The 20076-nt window shown below is 35.0% G+C and overlaps 1 protein-coding gene and 1 long non-coding RNA gene across 4 annotated transcripts; both read left to right on the forward strand.

Moving 5' to 3' along the window:
• Positions 1 to 502: 502 nt before the first annotated feature.
• Positions 503 to 10146, forward strand: LOC116133101. Of its 3 annotated transcripts, none has more exons than XM_031418768.1 (4): positions 503 to 897; positions 1444 to 1497; positions 2235 to 2294; positions 2649 to 2946. In XM_031418768.1, the coding sequence occupies exons 1-4, from the start codon at positions 559 to 561 to the stop codon at positions 2775 to 2777; spliced, it is 582 nt and encodes a 193-aa protein (XP_031274628.1). In that variant the 5' UTR covers positions 503 to 558; the 3' UTR covers positions 2778 to 2946. The 3 variants fall into 3 exon arrangements, 2 of the variants coding, with proteins under 2 accessions (XP_031274628.1, XP_031274627.1); XM_031418767.1 differs by lacking the exons at positions 1444 to 1497; positions 2235 to 2294; positions 2649 to 2946 and adding exons at positions 8954 to 9007; positions 9736 to 9795; positions 10099 to 10146 and having other exon boundaries at positions 504 to 897; XR_004128496.1 differs by lacking the exons at positions 503 to 897; positions 1444 to 1497; positions 2235 to 2294; positions 2649 to 2946 and adding exons at positions 8330 to 8419; positions 8954 to 9007; positions 9736 to 9795; positions 10099 to 10146.
• Positions 10147 to 15808: 5662 nt separating this feature from the next.
• Positions 15809 to 17219, forward strand: LOC116133063. The gene is made up of 3 exons (XR_004128490.1): positions 15809 to 15898; positions 16431 to 16484; positions 17208 to 17219. It is a non-coding gene; the product is annotated as an uncharacterized LOC116133063 (long non-coding RNA).
• The last annotated feature ends 2857 nt before the right edge of the window (positions 17220 to 20076 follow it).

Here is a 20076-nt window from a genome sequence, read left to right on the forward strand (position 1 = left end):
TATGGATGCTCAAATGCGAATCGAATGTAATGTTATGTGTTTATTCACACAAATCTAATTCATCTAGGTTAATTACAAATGAATTATCACCGTTTTTTACTTAAATTATGGATGTTTATATCGAGAATTGAATGTAATATTATGTGTTTATTCATACTATCTCTAATTCGTCTTAACCATCGAGGCTATTCATAGATGAGTTTCTTTGCGTTCTTTGAATTATGTGTAATCAATCCTTGAACCATCTTGAACCATGATCTAATGACCGGTTAGGAGATTAATATTTGATAAAAATTGGAAGTTTTTCACTTGAACATTTTTATGTTATGATAAGTCGAAGAGTAGATTAAAAAATATTTGCTATTGTAAGCTGTAACAGATAAAACAAGAGAGGTTGAAATCTATGGCTCTCAAAAGTAGCGTAACTTAAGATATATGTGAATATTTAGACACTAGATAATCTCTGTGAACTGGATAGGAGACCAAAACGCCACTTGAGTTTTACCGATAAGTTGAGAAGGGTCACTTGGCTTCACTCTTAAACTGAACATCACCAAAATGGCCACAGTCTCAGCCTCTTCAACTCTACATTCATCTTACATAGTCAAACCTCGGACTTACAGACCAAGCTCTTGTCGTTCTTTCGCAATTTCCATGAGAACCCACCAGTTTCAGACCAAGTTGACTCTGAAGAGTGACGGCAGGAAGTCGGGTTTTGAGGGAATGAGAAGGTTGAGGTCAGGTGAAGAGGAAGGAACTTTAGTTACCGAACAAGAAACTGAAGGAGTACAAGAACAAGAACAAGGAGAAGGAGAAGACACAGTTGTTGCTGCGGAGGAACAACAGCCTGTTGCTGTTCCTGTCTCTCCTTCGGATAAGGTCACCATGCACTTCCAGGTACATTGTTCTGTCTTGTGCTTGTCTCTTTCTTATGTTTCTTGCAAATTTTTGTTGTAATTTTTAAGCCCCATTAAGATAAATGAATGAAGATTGTACTTTTTTTGGTTTTTGCTTACTTGAATTTTTGAATTGTTATTGAAGTTTGATTAGAAATGCTGATGTTATTGCAAAGTTTAGTTTTTCTCAATGTTGCTAAAGCAAAGCAGAGGTTTTTCCTCAGAAAGTGAAACATTTAGATGCTTTTTGTAAGGGATATGGTGCTTTTAACTTGGAATTTATGTTTATTGAGTGCATATTTATGCTTTGAGGCCCTGTGTATTTAATTTAATGTGTGTCTTGTAGATTATTGATTTTGCATATCTTGAATTTCATTCTTACTCATTTTCTTATTGATATTTGTTCTACACAAATGGTGTTTTGAATGTGTCCAAGAAATCGTTCTCTAGACTCCTTTTCTTATGTTTTATTGCTGTAAATGTTGGCCTTCTTTTAAGACACTTTTATAATAGATTGCTAATTGTTGATTTTGTTCTGTGTATGAAGGCGGATGGAACTATGAATGAAACGTCTATTCCTAATGTGACAACAGCCTTAAAGGTAATCGAGTTTTGTTCTTTAAAATTCGTATTTGTGTATGTCTTTGCGCTAGTGTTTTCATTCTTATTTTTGTTGAATGATTTGCATGCAAAGAGATGTGGTAAAAGTGTTTGTGAAAGGAAAAAGCTTGCTGTTGTATTATACTTAAAAAAATTTGAGTACGTAGTGGAGATTGATCTTGGATCAACTGCAAAAGAGGAAGCCAACCAATAAATTAAGCTTAACATAGAACTTGCTGTTAGATTACACTCCAGTAATCTTCTGTTTGATAATGAACAAATGGGTAACAAGTTGATTTTTGGTTAATTCCGATGATGTGGTTGGATGTTAATTCTTATCGGATTTTGGTGCAAACTTCTGACACTGTAACTGGGAGATCAAAGCCACTTTTGTCTGGAAATGGGAGACATTCAATGTTTGAAGTATGAAAGACAAGGTGTCTGGAACTGTAGTGAAGCACATCTGTGATGTTGAATATTTTGAACCATTGGCAAGATAGATTCTCCCCTAATTTGTAGCAAGTGACTATTCTTACTTTAAATAAGTGGAGGAATCTACGTTTTCTGGTCAGCTTGTCTTTTTAAGAGTTATTAATCAATCTTGAATGGATTTTTTCCAATAACAAATTCACTATGTGGAACTTTTCTGTACTCAAAGCTTGGTCATGGTCTCACTTACACAAGAAGTCATCTTTTATTTTATGAGCTTGAACATTGCTTTAATGTGTTCTTTTGCAGGGAACCGAGGGAATTACAGATTTAAAAGTTCAAGTCCTTGAGAGTATTGCAACTGTTGAGGTATGTATGATATTACATTTTTGAGATTGAAGTTCACCTCCCATGAGCATGGTCTTTTTATGTTTTTTTCTTGGATTGAAGATCTCATGAGTTGTGAAAGTACTCAAATTTCAACACGTACAAAAAATATTATCATATTGACTTTGTTCATATATATAGCGCTTCGTCTTGGGTTAATTGCCTAAAAAAATATTAAGTTTTTTCCTTTCTAGATCTTGTTCACAGAAATTGCCCCTATAATTCTTTTCTATTTACAGTAATAGCTAGGTAGAGTATGTTTAGTCTGGTCTCCTGAAAGAGATATTGATACTTAATCTCAATGTGTAGTGTGACCCTTTAATTCTTTTTATTCAGTTGAAGAAACAAACAACAGTACAAGCTACAGGCGCGGCTGCTAGTTTGATTGAGATCATACAGGGTTCAGGCTTCAAGTTACAGACACTGAATTTGAGTTTTGAGGATGAAGAGGAAGTTCTTGTCTAGATATTACGCGTCGATTTTTTAAAATTCAATCATGGAAAGGAGGAAAGTTATCTTTGATGTCCTTTTTTCCTCAAAACCTTGGTATTGGACTATTAGTTAGGCATATTCTTGAGAGAAACTGTATTTTCACTTACTGTTTCCATCAATGTTAAAAGTCATTGGTTGTTGACCTTATGCTTGAGATACTTCTCAAATTACAATATGGCGATCGCTGTGTGGTATAGTATGTGCGGTGATTATACCATTGCTATCGTAGTTTTATAGCGCACAGTTAAGTTCCAGTTCAAGTCCTTCTCTAGACTAGTATTTCAGCCATCGAATATGTCGAGAAAATACAATATTTCAACCTTCTTCCTGAATTCCCGTCTTGCTTCTTTTCATTCTGTGAACTAATGGTGTTGAAAACTATGTTAAGGCGTCAAAGAAGTAGTATATAAAAGTAAAGATTCCAAGTAAATGAGCTTGGGAAAAAAAAAAAAAAAAAAATTCTTGTAAACCATGAAATCCAGGCGTTATTTTAGTGTGTGCTGGGAAATGAGAAGTAAAGGGAGATAATTCAGGAGCCATGTTGTGGCATGCAATTAATTGAATACTGAATTTTTTAAGCGTACTGCAGCATAATCATTCTGAAGTTTTAGCTCAATCAAAGCTCCTGCCCATACTTGGGATGGGACATGGCCTCATCATGTCCCAAGAAGGTCCCTTTCCTGCCCATGCCTCGAACTCAAAGGAGCTTCATTTTGAATGAAAATGAAATAAAGTGACAGCAACATATAACCACTCATTCTTATGCAAAAATAGCTCTGCAAGAAGAAACATAGAAAGAAGATACAACCCTTAATTGAATGTAATTCAAATGTGTTCCACCTGCAATTTTTTTTTTTTTTTTTTTTTTTTTTTTAATGTGAAGTATGGTGTTGTAGACTTCTGGTTAAGTTTCTGATATCATATTATTACTATCTTCTTATCCCTTCCTGCAAAAAGGGTAGTAAAACAAGTCCTTGTTCTTCATCATTGTATGCTTGTACATCAATCAATAATAACAAGAGGCAAGCCCGTAGCTTAGAGGATTAGAGCACGCGGCTACAAAATTGATTTGTAACACAGAGAAGCGAGATAGATACGTTATCTTAATCTACTTTTGGGAGTCTATGTTAGGATCTAATTGTTGAAATTATTGAAAACGGTTTTTTCTTGTTCCAATCGCTTGTCTTTACCATAACTTATTAGTTTTATATATTATTTCTTGATCTTTAATCGTTTGAAAAAGGGCAACACCACATTCCGTTTTCGTGATTTCCATTTATGTAATGAAGAATAAAGGTAAATTTTTGATAATATGTTCATCAGCTTACCACCATTCTATGCTGTAATGGTAAGAACAGAGTTCCCAGAAGCTTCAAAACAAGAAGGTTATGCCAAATCTATCACTAAAATTTGATTCTAATTTTTGTCCAGGGGCATATGCCACTAGCTTTCTAGTACTTTTTTGTATCATAGTGAAAAAGTCAAGCTGTGGGGCAAAGCCTGGCCTCTCAGTCTCCCTCTGCTACTGCTACTGTTGAGATATTATTTCTAATTGGATACAGCCTTTGGATACTTAGAAAAATACTCCAAAATAAAGTTATTGAAGATGAAGTTGGATCTATGTTCAATATGGTGTTCCTTGTAAGTGTATAAATGCATACATTACAACGAAATTTTATTCATTAAAAAGAAAAGAAAACACACCAATCATTCAAAGTTGGTAATAATTTTCTTGACCTGTCATGAGAAAAGGATTCACATGCAACTTACCTGTAGAGGGCCCTCGGCCAACTGAGATTTAACATATTCTTCGTTGGACATAAATCCAGAAACATTTTCTTGCTAATTACTAATATGTCTCAAATCTTGAGATAATGCTGCAATTAGTACTAATAAAAGTTAAAAAAAAAAAAAAAGAAAAATAATAGGGTTTGTGATGACAGGCACTTTATCAAAAGAAAACCAGTGGGATTCCTTTTCCATCAAACTGGAGGACACAGTCCCAATTTTCATGTAGCCATTGTCTTGTCTGTTTCTCAGACAGACAGGAAAAAGATAGAGAACGAGATAGACTTCAACTGTTTGAATGATGTTCTCGAGGGTTGTCATTGGGATCTACATTAGTTGTGATGTAATGAGCTAGGCAAAGCTCTAGATTAGTGAATCTTGCTCATTGATTATTATTATTATTTTGACTACTGTTTATAACATGTGATGCCACATGTACAGAACTCAATGTATAGAAAAAAAAAATCCCACTTGCCCTGCTTAAATTGTTTTTATAACTTCAGTTCAGGAAACTTTCTGCAAGGATTATGATCATTTAGCAAGTTGAGCTGACCAAACAGTCAGTAATTGTCATTTTTCTGAAGGTATAAGTAATCTTATCATTGTCAATGGACATGGATTTCTATTCCCATTACCAGCAAAATCAAAGGGATAAGAGGGCAGATGCCCCCACTGGAGGCATTGTGGAGAGTTATTGTTGGCGAATGGCAAAGGCAGTAAGGCACAGGGAGGTGAGTCCAAATCCAAATAGTTTAACCCAACAAAAAATTTATCTAAAAAGAAGTGAGATGACCAAACCAGGATGTAACTTGTTCCAAGTTTTGGCAGACATGGCCTCGTGTGCGGGTTAATAAAAAAGATATTTGACATGTGAATGGTACTGATAACAGATATACTAATTTATCAGACATGGTCAGGTTTTTGAACTGCTAGCCATAAGTTATGTGCTCAGTGATCTGGTGAAGCTGGCATTGTACATTTATTGAACCAAAGCCAGCTGGTAAATAAAGATCTATTAATCTTTCACCTCTGTCTCTCTCTATATATAGTACAAGTTTGTGCTTGCTTCAAAGCATCAACCGCTGTCTAGCTCTTCTGGATGCTTGGGTTCCTTTCTTACCCAACAATGGCTTTCAGACCTCTGCTCCTTCTATTGGCCACTTTTCTTGTAGTTTCTGCAAGGGTATGCCTCTTTGTCTACCCTTGAGTACTATTCTCACATCACACTGAGTACATGTAATTTTTTAATGGCTAAATGTGTAATTTTGTGCTTTTTTTTTTTTTTTTTTTGGTAGGTTTCATCTAGCAATGAAGAGGAACTTCTGTTTGGAAAGGTAAATTCATGGACAATGTTTACTTAGCATTGTTCAAAAATGTGCAGAAATATTGTCATTTTTCTCTAGCTACAATGTAAGAGTAAACAAAGTTGTTTGCTACTTCGCTATTTGAGTTTTATATTGACAAGTTTGATTACAGGCACCAGCTCCACCACTAGTGAAGACACCACCTACTGCTACTCCACCACCACTGGTGAGCCCACCCAAGGCAACTCCACCACCGCTGGTGAAGCCGCCCAAGACTACTCCAACACCAGTGAGCCCACCGCAGTCCACACCGCCACCGCCAGTGAGCCCACCCAAGGCCACACCACCTCCACCAGTGAACCCACCTAAGGCCACACCACCTCCACCAGTGAGCCCACCCAAGGCCACACCACCTCCACCAGTGAGCCCACCCAAGACCACACCACCATCCAATTAAATATGTTTGAGATTTTATTGTTTACACCGGCAATTTCAAGCATATGTTAGTGAGTGCATTCTTTACATCTCTTCCTTTTCTGAATTTTATTGTTGTTGTTGTGTCTGTATTTAGTTTGTGCTCTCAGAACCATTTTGTCTGACATATTAATATTCATTTTCCAAGGATACAATTCTGAAGCTGATGCTCAAGCTAACCTGGGTGTACACCTCCTAGGTGAGGGCCTTCTCTCTCAACTGAAGTTTTTAACTATTTGGCTTTGAGGTTTATAATGTTTCACATCTTAGCTTAAGTTTTACAATTGAGTCCAATGCTTATGCGAGGTCAGATTGAAGAGATATTACAATGGGGAGTGCAAGTACCAGAAAGGCAAGCTACTGTGTTTCTATGCTGAAAAATTTGGTAGATGTGTTTGGACTTGCCATCACTGACACCATTATGTTTTATGTTCTTTTCCAGGTGAAAGAATGAAGTAGATAAATTCCAAATGTTCTAGGAGTATTGGAACAAATACTGTAGTTAGTGGTCATGGTTTAAGCTTATGCATTCTCTTCAAGCAGCCAGTTGTGCTGTTGGAATTTCCAGCTTAATGGGAATAATTTTGGGGCTCGACTTTTGTTTCTCTGGGCGGCTGTATGTTTAACTAAGTCTTCATGAATGACATGTAAATCCTCAAAGAATTCTTCTTATGTACCTGATAATACTCAAATGTGTATAACTGCATATTGACACCAACTCCAGAGACCTTCAGTTGCAATTTCTAGACAGCACCTTCATTTGCAATGTAGCTCATGCTTTTCATTTACACCTTATTGAAATAGATTTTCATAGTGTTCATCTGATTCTGGTTGTATTTTGTTTGAAAAGTACTTAGATATTACTAATATTACAGGGAATTGTAAGATACCACCATAGACCATACCGACAATTAGTTTTACCCTTTTCATTTCTTCCTCTTTCTTATCCTTTTTTTTTTTTTTTTTTTGGTTTTTTTAATCAAGAAGTCTGGATCAGTTTACTAATACTTCGACTAATCTTTAGAGGGACTAATGCAATTGAGGAAAGTGGGAAACTAGCGTAGCAATCCTCTACCACAATCTCTTACTTAATTATAGATGTTCATATAAGAATCGAATGTAATATTACGTGTCTATTCAATATCTTTAATCATTTTATCATCTAGCTATTCACATACGATTATCATAGTTTTTTGCTTAATTATGGATGTTCTATCATCTTAATCTCTAGGCTATTACATATGATTTATCATATTTTTTCATTTAATTATGGATGCTCATATCGGAAATCGAATATAATATTATGTGTTTATTCATACTATCTCTAATTCGTCTTAACCATCGAGGCTATTCATAGATGAGTTTCTTTGCGTTTTTTGATTATGGTGTAATCAATCCTTGACCCATCTTGAACCATGATCTAATGACCGTTTAGGAGATTAATATTTGATAAAATGGGAAGTTTTTTCACTTGAAAATTTTATGTTGATAAGTTGAAGAGTAGATTAAAAATATTGTATATACTTGCTACAGTAAGCTGTAACTGATAAAACAGAGAGGTTGAAATCTATGGCTCTCAAAGTAGCGTAACTTAAGATATATGTGAATATTTAGACACTAGATAATCTCTGTGAACTGGATAGGACCAAAACGCCACTTGAGTTTTACCGATAAGTTGAGAAGGGTCACTTGGCTTCACTCTTAAACTGAACATCACCAAATGGCCACAGTCTCAGCCCTTCAACTCTACATTCATCTTACATAGTCAAACCTCGGACTGACAGACCAAGCTCTTCTCGTTCTTTCGCATTCCATGAGAACCCACCAGTTTCAGACCAATGTTGACTCTGAAAGTGACGGCAGAAGGTCGGTTTTGAGGGAATGAGAAGGTTGAGGTCGGTGAAGAGGAGGAACTTTAGTTACCGAACAGAAACTGAAGGAGTACAAGAACAAGAACAGGAAGGAGAAGACACAGTTGTTGCTGCGGAGGAACAACAGCCTGTTGCTGTTCCTGTCTCTCCTTCGGATAAGGTCACCATGCCCTTCCAGGTACCTTTTCTGTCTTGTGCTTGTCTCTTTCTTATGTTTCTTGCAAATTTTTGTTGTAATTTTTAAGCCCCCATTAAATAAATGAATGAAGATTGTACTTTTTTGGTTTTGCTTACTTAATTTTTGAATTGTTATTGAAGTTTGATTAGAAATGCTGATGTTATTGCAAGCTTAGTTTTTCTCAATGTTATTAAAGTAAGCAGAGGTTTTTCCTCAGAAAAGTGAAACATTTAGATGCTTTTGTAAGGGATATGTGCTCTTACACTTGGAATTTATGTTTATTGAATGCTATTTTTCTTTGAAGCCCTGTGTATTTTAATTTAATGTGTGTCTTGTAGATTATTGATTTTGCATTCTTGAATTTCATTCTACTCATTTTCTATTGATATTTGTTCTACACAAATGGTGTTTTGAAGGTGTCCGGAAATCGTTCTCGAGACTCCTTTTCTTAGTTTTTATTGCTGTAAATGTTGGCCTTCTTTTAAGACACTTTTATAATAGATTGCTAATTGTTGATTGTGTTCTGTGTATGAGGCGGATGGAACTATGAATGAAACGTCTATTCCTAATGTGACAAAGGCCTTAGAGGTAATTGAGTTTTAGTCTTTAAAATTTGTATTTGTGTATGTCTTTGCGCTAGTGTTTTCATTCTTATTTTTGTTGAATGAGTTGCATGCAAAGAATGTGGTAAAAGTGTTTGTGAAAGGAAAAAGCTTGCTGTTGTATTTACTTAAAAAAATTTGAGTGCTTAGTGGAGATTGATCTTGGATCAACTGAAAAAGGAACCCAACCATAAATTAAGCCTACATAGGACTTGCTGTTAGATTACACTCCAGTAATCTTCTGTTTGATAATGAACAATATGGGTAACAAGTTGATTTTTGGTTAATTCCGATGATGTTGTTGGATGTTAATTCTTATCGGATTTTGGTGCCAAACTTCTGACACGGTCATGGGAGATCAAAGCCACTTTTGTCTGGAAATGGGAGACATTCAATGTTTGAAGTATGAAAGACAAGGGTGTCCTGGAACTGTAGTGAAGCACATCGTGTGTTGAATATTTTGAACCATTGGCAAGATAGATTCTCCCCTAATTTGTAGCAAGTGACATTCTTACTTTAAAAAGTGGAGGAATCTCCGTTTTTGTCAGCTTGTCTTTTTAAGAGTTATTAATCAAATCTTGAATGGATTTTTTCCAATAACAAATTCACTATGTGGAACTTTCTGTACTCAAAGCTTGGTCATGGTCTCACTTACACAAGAAGTCATCTTTTATTTTATGAGCTTGAACATTGCTTTAATTTGTTCTTTTGCAGGGAACGGAGGGTATTACAGATTTAAAAGTTCAAGTCCTTGAGAGTATTGCAACTGTTGAGGTATGTATGATATTACATTTTTGAGATTTGAAGTTCACTTCCCGTGAGCATGGTCTTTTTATCTCATGAGTTTGTGAAAGTACTCAAATTTCAACACGTACAAAATTTATTATCATATTGACTTTTGTTCATATATTAGCGCTTCGTTTTGGGTTAATTGCCTAAAAAAATATTAAGTTTTTTTCCTTTCTAGATCTTGTTCACAGAAATTAAAGCTAGGTAGAGTATGTTTAATCCGGTCTCCTGAAAGAGATATGATACTTAATCTCAATGTTAGTGTGACCCTTAATTCTTTTTATTCAGTTGAAGAAACAACGACTCATACAGCTACAGTTCGGCTGCTAGTTTGATTGAGATCATACGGTTTCAGGCTTCAGTTACAGACCTGAATTTGAGTTTTGAGGATGAAGAGGAAGTTCTTGTCTAGATATTACGCGTCGTTTTTTAAAATCAATCATGAAAGGAGGAAAGTTTCTTTGATGTCCTTTTTTCCTCAAAACCTTGGTATTGGACTATAGTTAGGCATATTCTTGAGAGAAACTGTATTTTTCACTTACTGTTTCCATCAATGTTAAAAGTCATTGGTTGTTGACCTTATGCTTGAGATACTTCTCAAATTACAATTGGCGATGCTGTGCGGTTAGTATGTGTGGTGATTATACCGTTGCTATCTAGTTTTTATAGCGCACAGTTAAGTTCCAGTTCAAGTCCTTCTCTAGACTATTTTTCAGCCATCGAATATGTCGAGAAAATACAATATTTCAGCTTTCTTCCTGAATTCCCGTCTTGCTTCTTTTCATTCTGTGAACTAATGTGTTGAAAACTATGTTAAGCTCAAAGAAGTAGTATATAAAAGTAAAGATTCCAGTAAATGAGCTTGGGAAAAAAAAAAAAAAAAATCTTGTAAACCATGAAAATCCAGGCGTTATTTTAGTGTGTTCTGGGAAATGAGAAGTAAAGGGAGATATTCAGGAGCCATGTTGTGGCATGCAATTATTGAATACTGAATTTTTTTAAGCGTACTGCACGTAACATTTCTGAAGTTTTAGCTCAATTAAAGCTCCTGCCCATACATGGATGGGACATGGCCTCACCATGTCCCGAAGGTCCCTTTCCTGCCCATGCCTCGAACTCAAAGGAGCTTCATTTTGAATGAAAATGAAATAAAGTGACAGCAACATATAACCACTCATTTTCCCTCAAAATTAGCTCTGCAAGAGAAACATAGAAAGAAGATCAACCCTTAATTGAATGTAATTCAAATGTGTTTCCACCTCAATTTTTTTTTTTTTTTTTTTTTTTTTTAATGTGAATTATGGTGTTGTAGACTTCTGTTAAGTTTCTGATATCATATTATTACTATCTTCTTATCCCTTCCTGCAAAAAGGTAGTAAAAACAGTCCTTGTTCTTCATCATTGTATGCTTGTACATCAATCAATAAAACAAGAGGCACCTGTAGCTTAGAGGATTAGAGCACGCGGCTACAAATTGATTTGTAACACAAATTATAGGTGTGCGATCCTTCTGTAACTGTGTTTAAAGGTCATGGTTTACCTAAGGAGGCCGAGGAGTACCTGGCCTCACACGGGCTTCAGAATGCAATGTATACGGTTGGTGCCAGTGACGTTAAAGATGATCTTTTTGGGAAACTTGTTCCTTGCCCATTTCAGGTTGGGGTTATTGATCCCTGTATTGTATTTTCTTAATTTGAAAAGATTCATGTTAACAGGTGAAGTCCTCTCTGTTAGGCTAAAGGGAATTTATCATTTGTTTTGCTGGCTTGAACTTTTGCATACTCTGCAAATTGTTCCATAAATTTTTTGAACTTTATTTTCATTGTCTGAGCCTTTTCTAAAGTTTTGACATTCTCTAATAACTTTCTTGCTAAAAACTGCATTGAACCACCTATTTATGTATATTTGGCATATGATATATTAAGACTAAATTCTATGAGTTGCTCTCTTCAATTATTGATTATATGTGCTGATTTTTGCTTTGTTCCAGGAACCAGCGTCTTTTGGTGGGAATACATCTGATGAGGTTTCTTCTCCAAAGAGGATGCGCATGGTACTTACACTAGATCATGCTGTGATGCTTAAACTGATAATCAATGCATATTAGGAAAATTTTAGTTTGACAACATTTTTGCATATTGTGTTATATGCATAATATGAACTAATTTGGAGCAAACATGTGTCTGTTGCTGAATTTAATAGTACTAAATTGAGGAAAATATTATCTTTCTTTAATGTGATACTTCCAATGGTTGGAAGTTCGGTAAATCAGTTTCGAAATCAGGACATGTTAGGTTACTGTAAGAAAATTTGATACTTTAACTATATTTTTTATGTGATTGCCTTATTAATCAGAATCTACTGAAATCTTGGGATTATGGTGACCACACCTTCACTCAGTACACAACTTATGGATTATGGATTACCTCGTTCTGTCCTTGTTATGTTTTGTAACCTTGTATAATGGTGTTTGCAAAGTGGTCTCGATAAGAGCTGTATATAGACTTGATTATGCTTTTGTAAGAATTGTATACCTGATTTGACTTTTTTGTTTTGTGTAGGATCTTGGATACATTTCAACAACTCCTCTAAATCAAGCAAATTCTTCTAATTGTGTGAGTTACTGCTTTGATTCTTCATCTATATTTGTGATCCATGTGAGCTATCCACCCCAACCAACCCCGCCCAACCCAAAAAAAAAAAGTGCAATGATTATTCTTTGTTGATACCTGATTCTTTCTCATGCCAAAATATGACATAGTTTAATACTTCTGTTACTTAATGGCATAGTTTTATGTTTCTTTGACTTAATGGGCAAGAAGATAATATTTGTTTATGTCCAGTGCTCCTGTGTTCTTAAGTTTGATGGTGCCTCGAAAGGAAATCCTGGACTAGCTGGTGCGGGAGCAGTTTTGCGTGCTGAAGATGGCAGTATGGTGTGTAATTACTCTGATTGGATGTTCAGCTTCTAGGTTGTTGTATCTTTATAAGACCTAACTCTCTCTTACCCTGAATTTTGGTAGGTCTGCAGACTTCGAGAAGGAGTTGGCATTGCAACCAATAATGTTGCTGAATATCGAGCTGTGCTTTTAGGATTGAAATATGCTCTTAAGAAAGGGTTCAAAAACATTCGTGTCCAGGGGGATTCTAAGCTTGTTTGTATGCAGGTATTTAATTTTATCATCCTCAAATTTAATTGTAGAAATGGTACATAAGAGAAGGTTATGTTAGTGCAAGTTTATTCAAATTTGCAGAAAAAAGAAAAAGGACTAGTGAAATTATGAAGGAAAAGTGAAATCTTGATACAAAATGCCTTGCAAGAGGTCAAATTTCTTGCATGCTCTTTATGTGAATATGTGTTGACAGCTTCTGTTGAAGTAATATGGTCATTATTTATCACTTTCTTTTTTCTTGATGAACATCATTGCCTTCTTTCTAATTACTTGAGGATTTTTCTCTGTTCTGGTAATTAGTTCTTATTTTAATGAGAATTCATCATGGAATAGATTCAGGGACTATGGAAAGTCAATAACCCGAATTTGGCTGGCTTGTGTAAAGAGGCAAAGGAGCTCAAGGATAAGTTTCGGTCATTTCAGATCAGTCATGTTTTGAGGGTACATTCTGATAATTACTTTTCTAGGTTATAGCTCTGTTTTCTTGTTATATTTGTGTTCATCTTCTCTGAAATTTGGTTTGTGATTATCATTTATTGAAAATTCATTTTTCCCCATGGCTATGAGTTTTCTAATCCATGACAAAGTAGCCAGCTATAATAGTTTTTGTTTTCTTCTGATTGTGAGGTCATTACTGGCTTGTGTTATATGCTGAGTTGCTATCATAATTTTTTCATTTTAAACGTGCAAATAAGCCTTAAAAATGGAGTATATTGGATTTGATAAATTTTGAGTGATATTGACAATTAATCGTTATTCATATTAATTCTTTGGTTTAGATATTACTCTGTATTCAATCATGATTATGACTCATAGATGCAATGTAAAATATGTTTGAGATTTTATTGTTTACACAGGCAATTTCAAGCATATGTTAGTGAGTGCATTCTTTACATTCTTCCTTTATCTGAATTTTATTGTTGTTGTTTGTGTCTGTATTTAGTTTTTGCTCTCAGAACCATTTTGTCTGACATATTAATATTCATTTTCCAAGGAATACAATTCTGAAGCTGATGCTCAAGCTAACCTGGGTGTACACCTCCTAGGTGAGGGCCTTCTCTCTCAACTGAAGTTTTTAACTATTTATGGCTTTGAAGGTTTATAATGTTTCACATCTTAGCTTAAGTTTTAACAATTGAGTCCAATGCTTATGCAGATGGTCAAATTGAAGAGGATATTACAATGGGGAGTGCAAGTACCAGAAAGGCAAGCTACTATGTTTCTATGCTGAAAAGAAAAATTTGGTAGATGTGTTTGGACTTGCCATCACTGACACCATTATGTTTATGTTCTTTTCCAGGTGAAATGAATGAAGTAGATAAAATTCCAAGATGTTCAAGGAGTATTGGAACAAATACTGTAGTTAGTGGTCATGGTTTAAGCTTATGCATTCTCTTCAAGCAGCCAGTTGTGCTGTTGGAATTTCCAGCTTAATGGGAATTAATTTTGGGGCTCGACTTTTGTTTCTCTGGGCGGCTGTATGTTTAACTAAGTCTTCCATGAATGACATGTAAATCCTCAGAAGAATTCTTCTTATGTAACCATGATAATACTCAAATGTGTATAACTGCATATTGACACCAACTCCAGAGACCTTCAGTTGCAATTTCTAGACAGCACCTTCATTTGCAATGTAGCTCATGCTTTTCATTTACACCTTATTGAAATAGATTTTCATAGTGTTCATCTGATTCTGGTTGTATTTTGGTTGAAAAGTACTTAGATATTACTAATATTACAGGGAATTGTTAAGATACCACCATAGACCATACCGGACAATTAGTTTTACCCTTTTCATTTCTTCCTCTTTCTTTATCCTTTTTTTTTTTTTTTTTTTGTTTTTTTAATCAAGAAGTCTGGATCAGTTTACTAATACTTCGACTATCTTTAGGAGGGACTAATGCAATTGAGGAAAGTGGGAAACTAGCGTAGCAATCCTCTACCACAATCTCTTACTTAATTATAGATGTTCATATAAGAATCGAATGTAATATTACGTGTCTATTCAATATCTTTATCATTTTATCATCTAGGCTATTCACATACGATTATCATAGTTTTTTGCTTAATTATGGATGTCTATCATCTTAATCATCTAGGCTATTACATATGATTTATCATATTTTTTCATTTATTATGGATGCTCATATCGGAAATCGAATATAATATTATGTGTTTATTCATACTATCTCTAATTCGTCTTAACCATCGAGGCTATTCATAGATGAGTTTCTTTGCGTTTTTGTGATTATGGTGTAATCAATCCTTGACCCATCTTGAACCATGATCTAATGACCGTTTAGGAGATTAATATTTGATAAAATGGGAAGTTTTTTCACTTGAAAATTTTATGTTGATAAGTTGAAGAGTAGATTAAAAATATTTATATACTTGCTACAGTAAGCTGTAACTGATAAAACAGAGAGGTTGAAATCTATGCTCTCAAAGTAGCGTAACTTAAGATATATGTGAATATTTAGACACTAGATAATCTCTGTGAACTGGATAGGACCAAAACGCCACTTGAGTTTTACCGATAAGTTGAGAAGGGTCACTTGGCTTCACCTTAAACTGAACATCACCAAAATGGCCACAGTCTCAGCCCTTCAACTCTACATTCATCTTACATAGTCAAACCTCGGACTGACAGACCAAGCTCTTCTCGTTCTTTCGCATTCCATGAGAACCCACCAGTTTCAGACCAAGTTTGACTCTGAAAGTGACGGCGAAGGTCGGTTTTGAGGGAATGAGAAGGTTGAGGTCGGTGAAGAGGAGGAACTTTAGTTACCGAACAGAAACTGAAGGAGTACAAGAACAAGAACAAGGAAGGAGAAGACACAGTTGTTGCTGCGGAGGAACAACAGCCTGTTGCTGTTCCTGTCTCTCCTTCGGATAAGGTCACCATGCCCTTCCAGGTACCTGTTTCTGTCTTGTGCTTGTCTCTTTCTTATGTTTCTTGCAAATTTTTGTTGTAATTTTTAAGCCCCCATTAATATAAATGAATGAAGATTGACTTTTTGGTTTTGCTTACTTAATTTTTGAATTGTTATTGAAGTTTGATTAGAAATGCTGATGTTATTGCAAGCTTAGTTTTTCTCAATGTTATTAAAGTAAGCAGAGGTTTTTCCTCAGAAAAGTGAAACATTTAGATGCTTTGTAAGGGATATGTGCTCTTACCTTGGAATTTATGTTTATTGATGCTATTTTCTCTTGAAGCCCTGTGTATTTTAATTTAATGTGTGTCTGTAGATTATTGATTTTGCATTCTTGAATTTCATTCTTACTCATTTTCTATTGATATTTGTTTCTACACAAATGGTGTTTTGAAGGTGTCCGGAAATCGTTCTCGAGACTCCTTTTCTTAGTTTTTATTGCTGTAAATGTTGCCTTCTTTTAAGACACTTTTATAATAGATTGCTAATTGTTGATTGTGTTCTGTGTATGAAGGCGGATGGAACTATGAATGAAACGTCTATTCCTAATGTGACAAAGGCCTTAGAGGTAATTGAGTTTTAGTCTTTAAAATTTGTATTTGTGTATGTCTTTGCGCTAGTGTTTTCATTCTTATTTTTGTTGAATGAGTTGCATGCAAAGAATGTGGTAAAAGTGTTTGTGAAAGGAAAAAGCTTGCTGTTGTATTTACTTAAAAAAATTTGAGTGCTTAGTGGGATTGATCTTGGATCAACTGAAAAAGGAACCCAACCATAAATTAAGCCTAACATAGGACTTGCTGTTAGATTACACTCCAGTAATCTTCTGTTTGATAATGAACAATATGGTAACAAGTTGATTTTTGGTTAATTCCGATGATGTTGTTGGATGTTAATTCTATCGGATTTTGGTGCCAAACTTCTGACACGGTCATGGGAGATCAAAGCCACTTTTGTCTGGAAATGGGAGACATTCAATGTTTGAAGTATGAAAGACAAGGGGTCTGGAACTGTAGTGAAGCACATCGTGTGTTGAATATTTGAACCATTGGCAAGATAGATTCTCCCCTAATTTGTAGCAAGTGACATTCTTACTTTAAAAAGTGGAGGAATCTCGTTTTTGGTCAGCTTGTCTTTTTAAGAGTTATTAATCAATCTTGAATGGATTTTTTCCAATAACAAATTCACTATGTGGAACTTTCTGTACTCAAAGCTTGGTCATGGTCCCACTTACACAAGAAGTCATCTTTTATTTTATGAGCTTGAACATTGCTTTAATTTGTTTCTTTTGCAGGGAACGGAGGGATATTACAGATTTAAAAGTTCAAGTCCTTGAGAGTATTGCAACTGTTGAGGTAGTATGATATTACATTTTTGAGATTGAAGTTCACTTCCCGTGAGCATGGTCTTTTTATCTCTGAGTTTTGAAGTACTCAAATTTCAACACGTACAAAATTTATTATCAATTGACTTTTGTTCATATATTAGCGCTTCGTTTTGGGTTAATTGCCTAAAAAATATTAAGTTTTTTTCCTTTCTAGATCTTGTTCACGAAATTAATAGCTAGGTAGAGTATGTTTAATCCGGTCTCCTGAAAGAGATATTGATACTTAATCTCAATGTTAGTGTGACCCTTAATTCTTTTTATTCATTGAAGAAAACAACGACTCATACACGCTACAGTCGGCTGCTAGTTTGATTGAGATCATACGGTTTCAGGCTTCAAGTTACAGACCTGAATTTGAGTTTTGAGGATGAAGAGGAAGTTCTTGTCTAGATATTACGCGTCGTTTTTTAAAATCAATCATGAAAGGAGGAAAGTTCTCTTTGATGTCCTTTTTTCCTCAAAACCTTGGTATTGGACTATAGTTAGGCATATTCTTGAGAGAAACTGTATTTTTCACTTACTGTTTCCATCATGTTAAAAGTCATTGGTTGTTGACCTTATGCTTGAGATACTTCTCAAATTACAATTGGCGATGCTGTGCGGTTAGTAATGTGTGGTGATTATACCGTTGCTATCTAGTTTTATAGCGCACAGTTAAGTTCCAGTTCAAGTCCTTCTCTAGACTATTTTTCAGCCATCGAATATGTCGAGAAAATACAATATTTCAGCTTTCTTCCTGAATTCCCGTCTTGCTTCTTTTCATTCTGTGAACTAATGGTGTTGAAAACTATGTTAAGCTCAAAGAAGTAGTATATAAAAGTAAAGATCCAAGTAAATGAGCTTGGGAAAAAAAAAAAAAAAAATCTTGTAAACCATGAAAATCCAGGCGTTATTTTAGTGTGTTCTGGGAAATGAGAAGTAAAGGGAGATATTCAGGAGCCATGTTGTGGCATGCAATTATTGAATACTGAATTTTTTAAGCGTACTGCACGTAACATTTCGAAGTTTTAGCTCAATTAAAGCTCCTGCCCATACATGGATGGGACATGGCCTCACCATGTCCCGAAGGTCCCTTTCCTGCCCATGCCTCGAACTCAAAGGAGCTTCATTTTGAATGAAAATGAAATAAAGTGACAGCAACATATAACCACTCATTTTCCTGCAAAATAGCTCTGCAAGAAGAAACATAGAAAGAAGATACAACCCTTAATTGAATGTAATCAAATGTGTTTCCACCTCAATTTTTTTTTTTTTTTTTTTTTTTTTTAATGTGAATATTGGTGTTGTAGACTTCTGTTAAGTTTCTGATATCATATTATTACTATCTTCTTATCCCTTCCTGCAAAAAGGGTAGTAAAACAGTCCTTGTTCTTCATCATTGTATGCTTGTACATCAATCAATAAAACAAGAGGCACCTTAGCTTAGAGGATTAGAGCACGCGGCTACAAAATTGATTTGTAACACAAAAGCGAGATCGATACGTTTCTTAATCTACTTTGGGAGTCTATGTTAGGATCTACTTGTTGAAATTATTGAAAACGGTTTTTTCTTGTTCCAATCGCTTGTCTTACTATAAATTATTAGTTTTAGATATTATTTCGTGATCTTTATCGTTTGAAAAAAGGCAACCAACACATCCGTTTTCGTGATTTCCATTTACGTAATGAAGGATAAAGGTAAATTTTTGATAATATGTTCATCAGCTTACCACCATTCTATGCCGTAATGATAAGAACAGACATTTCCCAGAAGCTTCAAACAAAAGGTTATGCCAATCTATCACTAAAATTTGATTCAATTTTGTCCATGGGCAATGCCACTAGCTTTCTAGTACTTTTTTGTAATAGTGAAAAAGTCAAGCTGTGGGGCAAAGCCTGGCCTCTCAGTCTCCCTCTGCTAATGCTACTGTTGAGATATTATTTCTAATTGGATACAGCCTTTGGATACTTAGAAAAATACTCCAAAATAAGTTATTGAAGATGAAGTTGGATCTATGTTCAATATGGTGTTCCTTGTAAGTGTATAAATGCATACATTACAACGAATTTTATTCATTAAAAAGAAAAGAAAACACACCATCATTCAAAGTTGGTAATAATTTTCTTGACCTGTCATGAGAAAAGGATTCACATGCAACTTACCTGTAGAGGGCCCCTCGCCAACTGAGATTTAAACAATTCTTCGTTGGACATAAATCCAGAAACATTTTTCTTGCTAATTACTAATATGTCTCAATCTTGAGATAATGCTGCAATTAGTACTAATAAAAGTTAAAAAAAAAAAAAAGAAAAATAATAGGGTTTGTGATGACAGGCACTTTATCAAAGAAAACCATGGGATTCCTTTTCCATCACACTGGAGGACACAGTCCCAATTTTCATGTAGCCATTGTCTTGTCTGTTTCTCAGACAGACGAAAAGAAGAGAACGAGATAGACTTCAACTGTTTGAATGATGTTTCCGAGGGTTGTCATTGGGATCTACATTAGTTGTGATGTAATGAGCTAGCAAAGCTCTAGATTAGTGAATCTTGCTCATTGATTATTATTATTATTTGACTACTGTTTTAACATGTGATGCCACATGTACAGAACTCAATGTATGAAAAAAAAATCCCACTTGCCCTGCTTAATTGTTTTTATAATTTCAGTTCAGGAAACTTTCTCCAAGGATTATGATCATTATAGCAAGTTTAGCAATAGGTAATGGACATGGACATGGTTCTATTCCCATTACCAGCAAATCATAGGGTAAGAGGGAAGATGCCCCCACTGGA

This window comes from Pistacia vera, unplaced genomic scaffold (assembly GCF_008641045.1).
Source record: "Pistacia vera cultivar Batoury unplaced genomic scaffold, PisVer_v2 Contig265, whole genome shotgun sequence".
Taxonomy (NCBI): domain Eukaryota; kingdom Viridiplantae; phylum Streptophyta; class Magnoliopsida; order Sapindales; family Anacardiaceae; genus Pistacia; species Pistacia vera.

What these genes read in the sequence shown, in the direction of transcription:
- LOC116133101 (XM_031418768.1), top strand. Translation starts at nt 559, where the DNA reads ATGGCCACAGTCTCAGCCTCTTCAACTCTACATTCATCTTACATAGTC. An exon ending in AGGTCACCATGCACTTCCAG is followed by an intron (nt 898 to 1,443) that starts GTACATTGTTCT and finishes CTGTGTATGAAG; the next exon opens with GCGGATGGAACTATGAATGA. An exon ending in ATGTGACAACAGCCTTAAAG is followed by an intron (nt 1,498 to 2,234) that starts GTAATCGAGTTT and finishes GTTCTTTTGCAG; the next exon opens with GGAACCGAGGGAATTACAGA.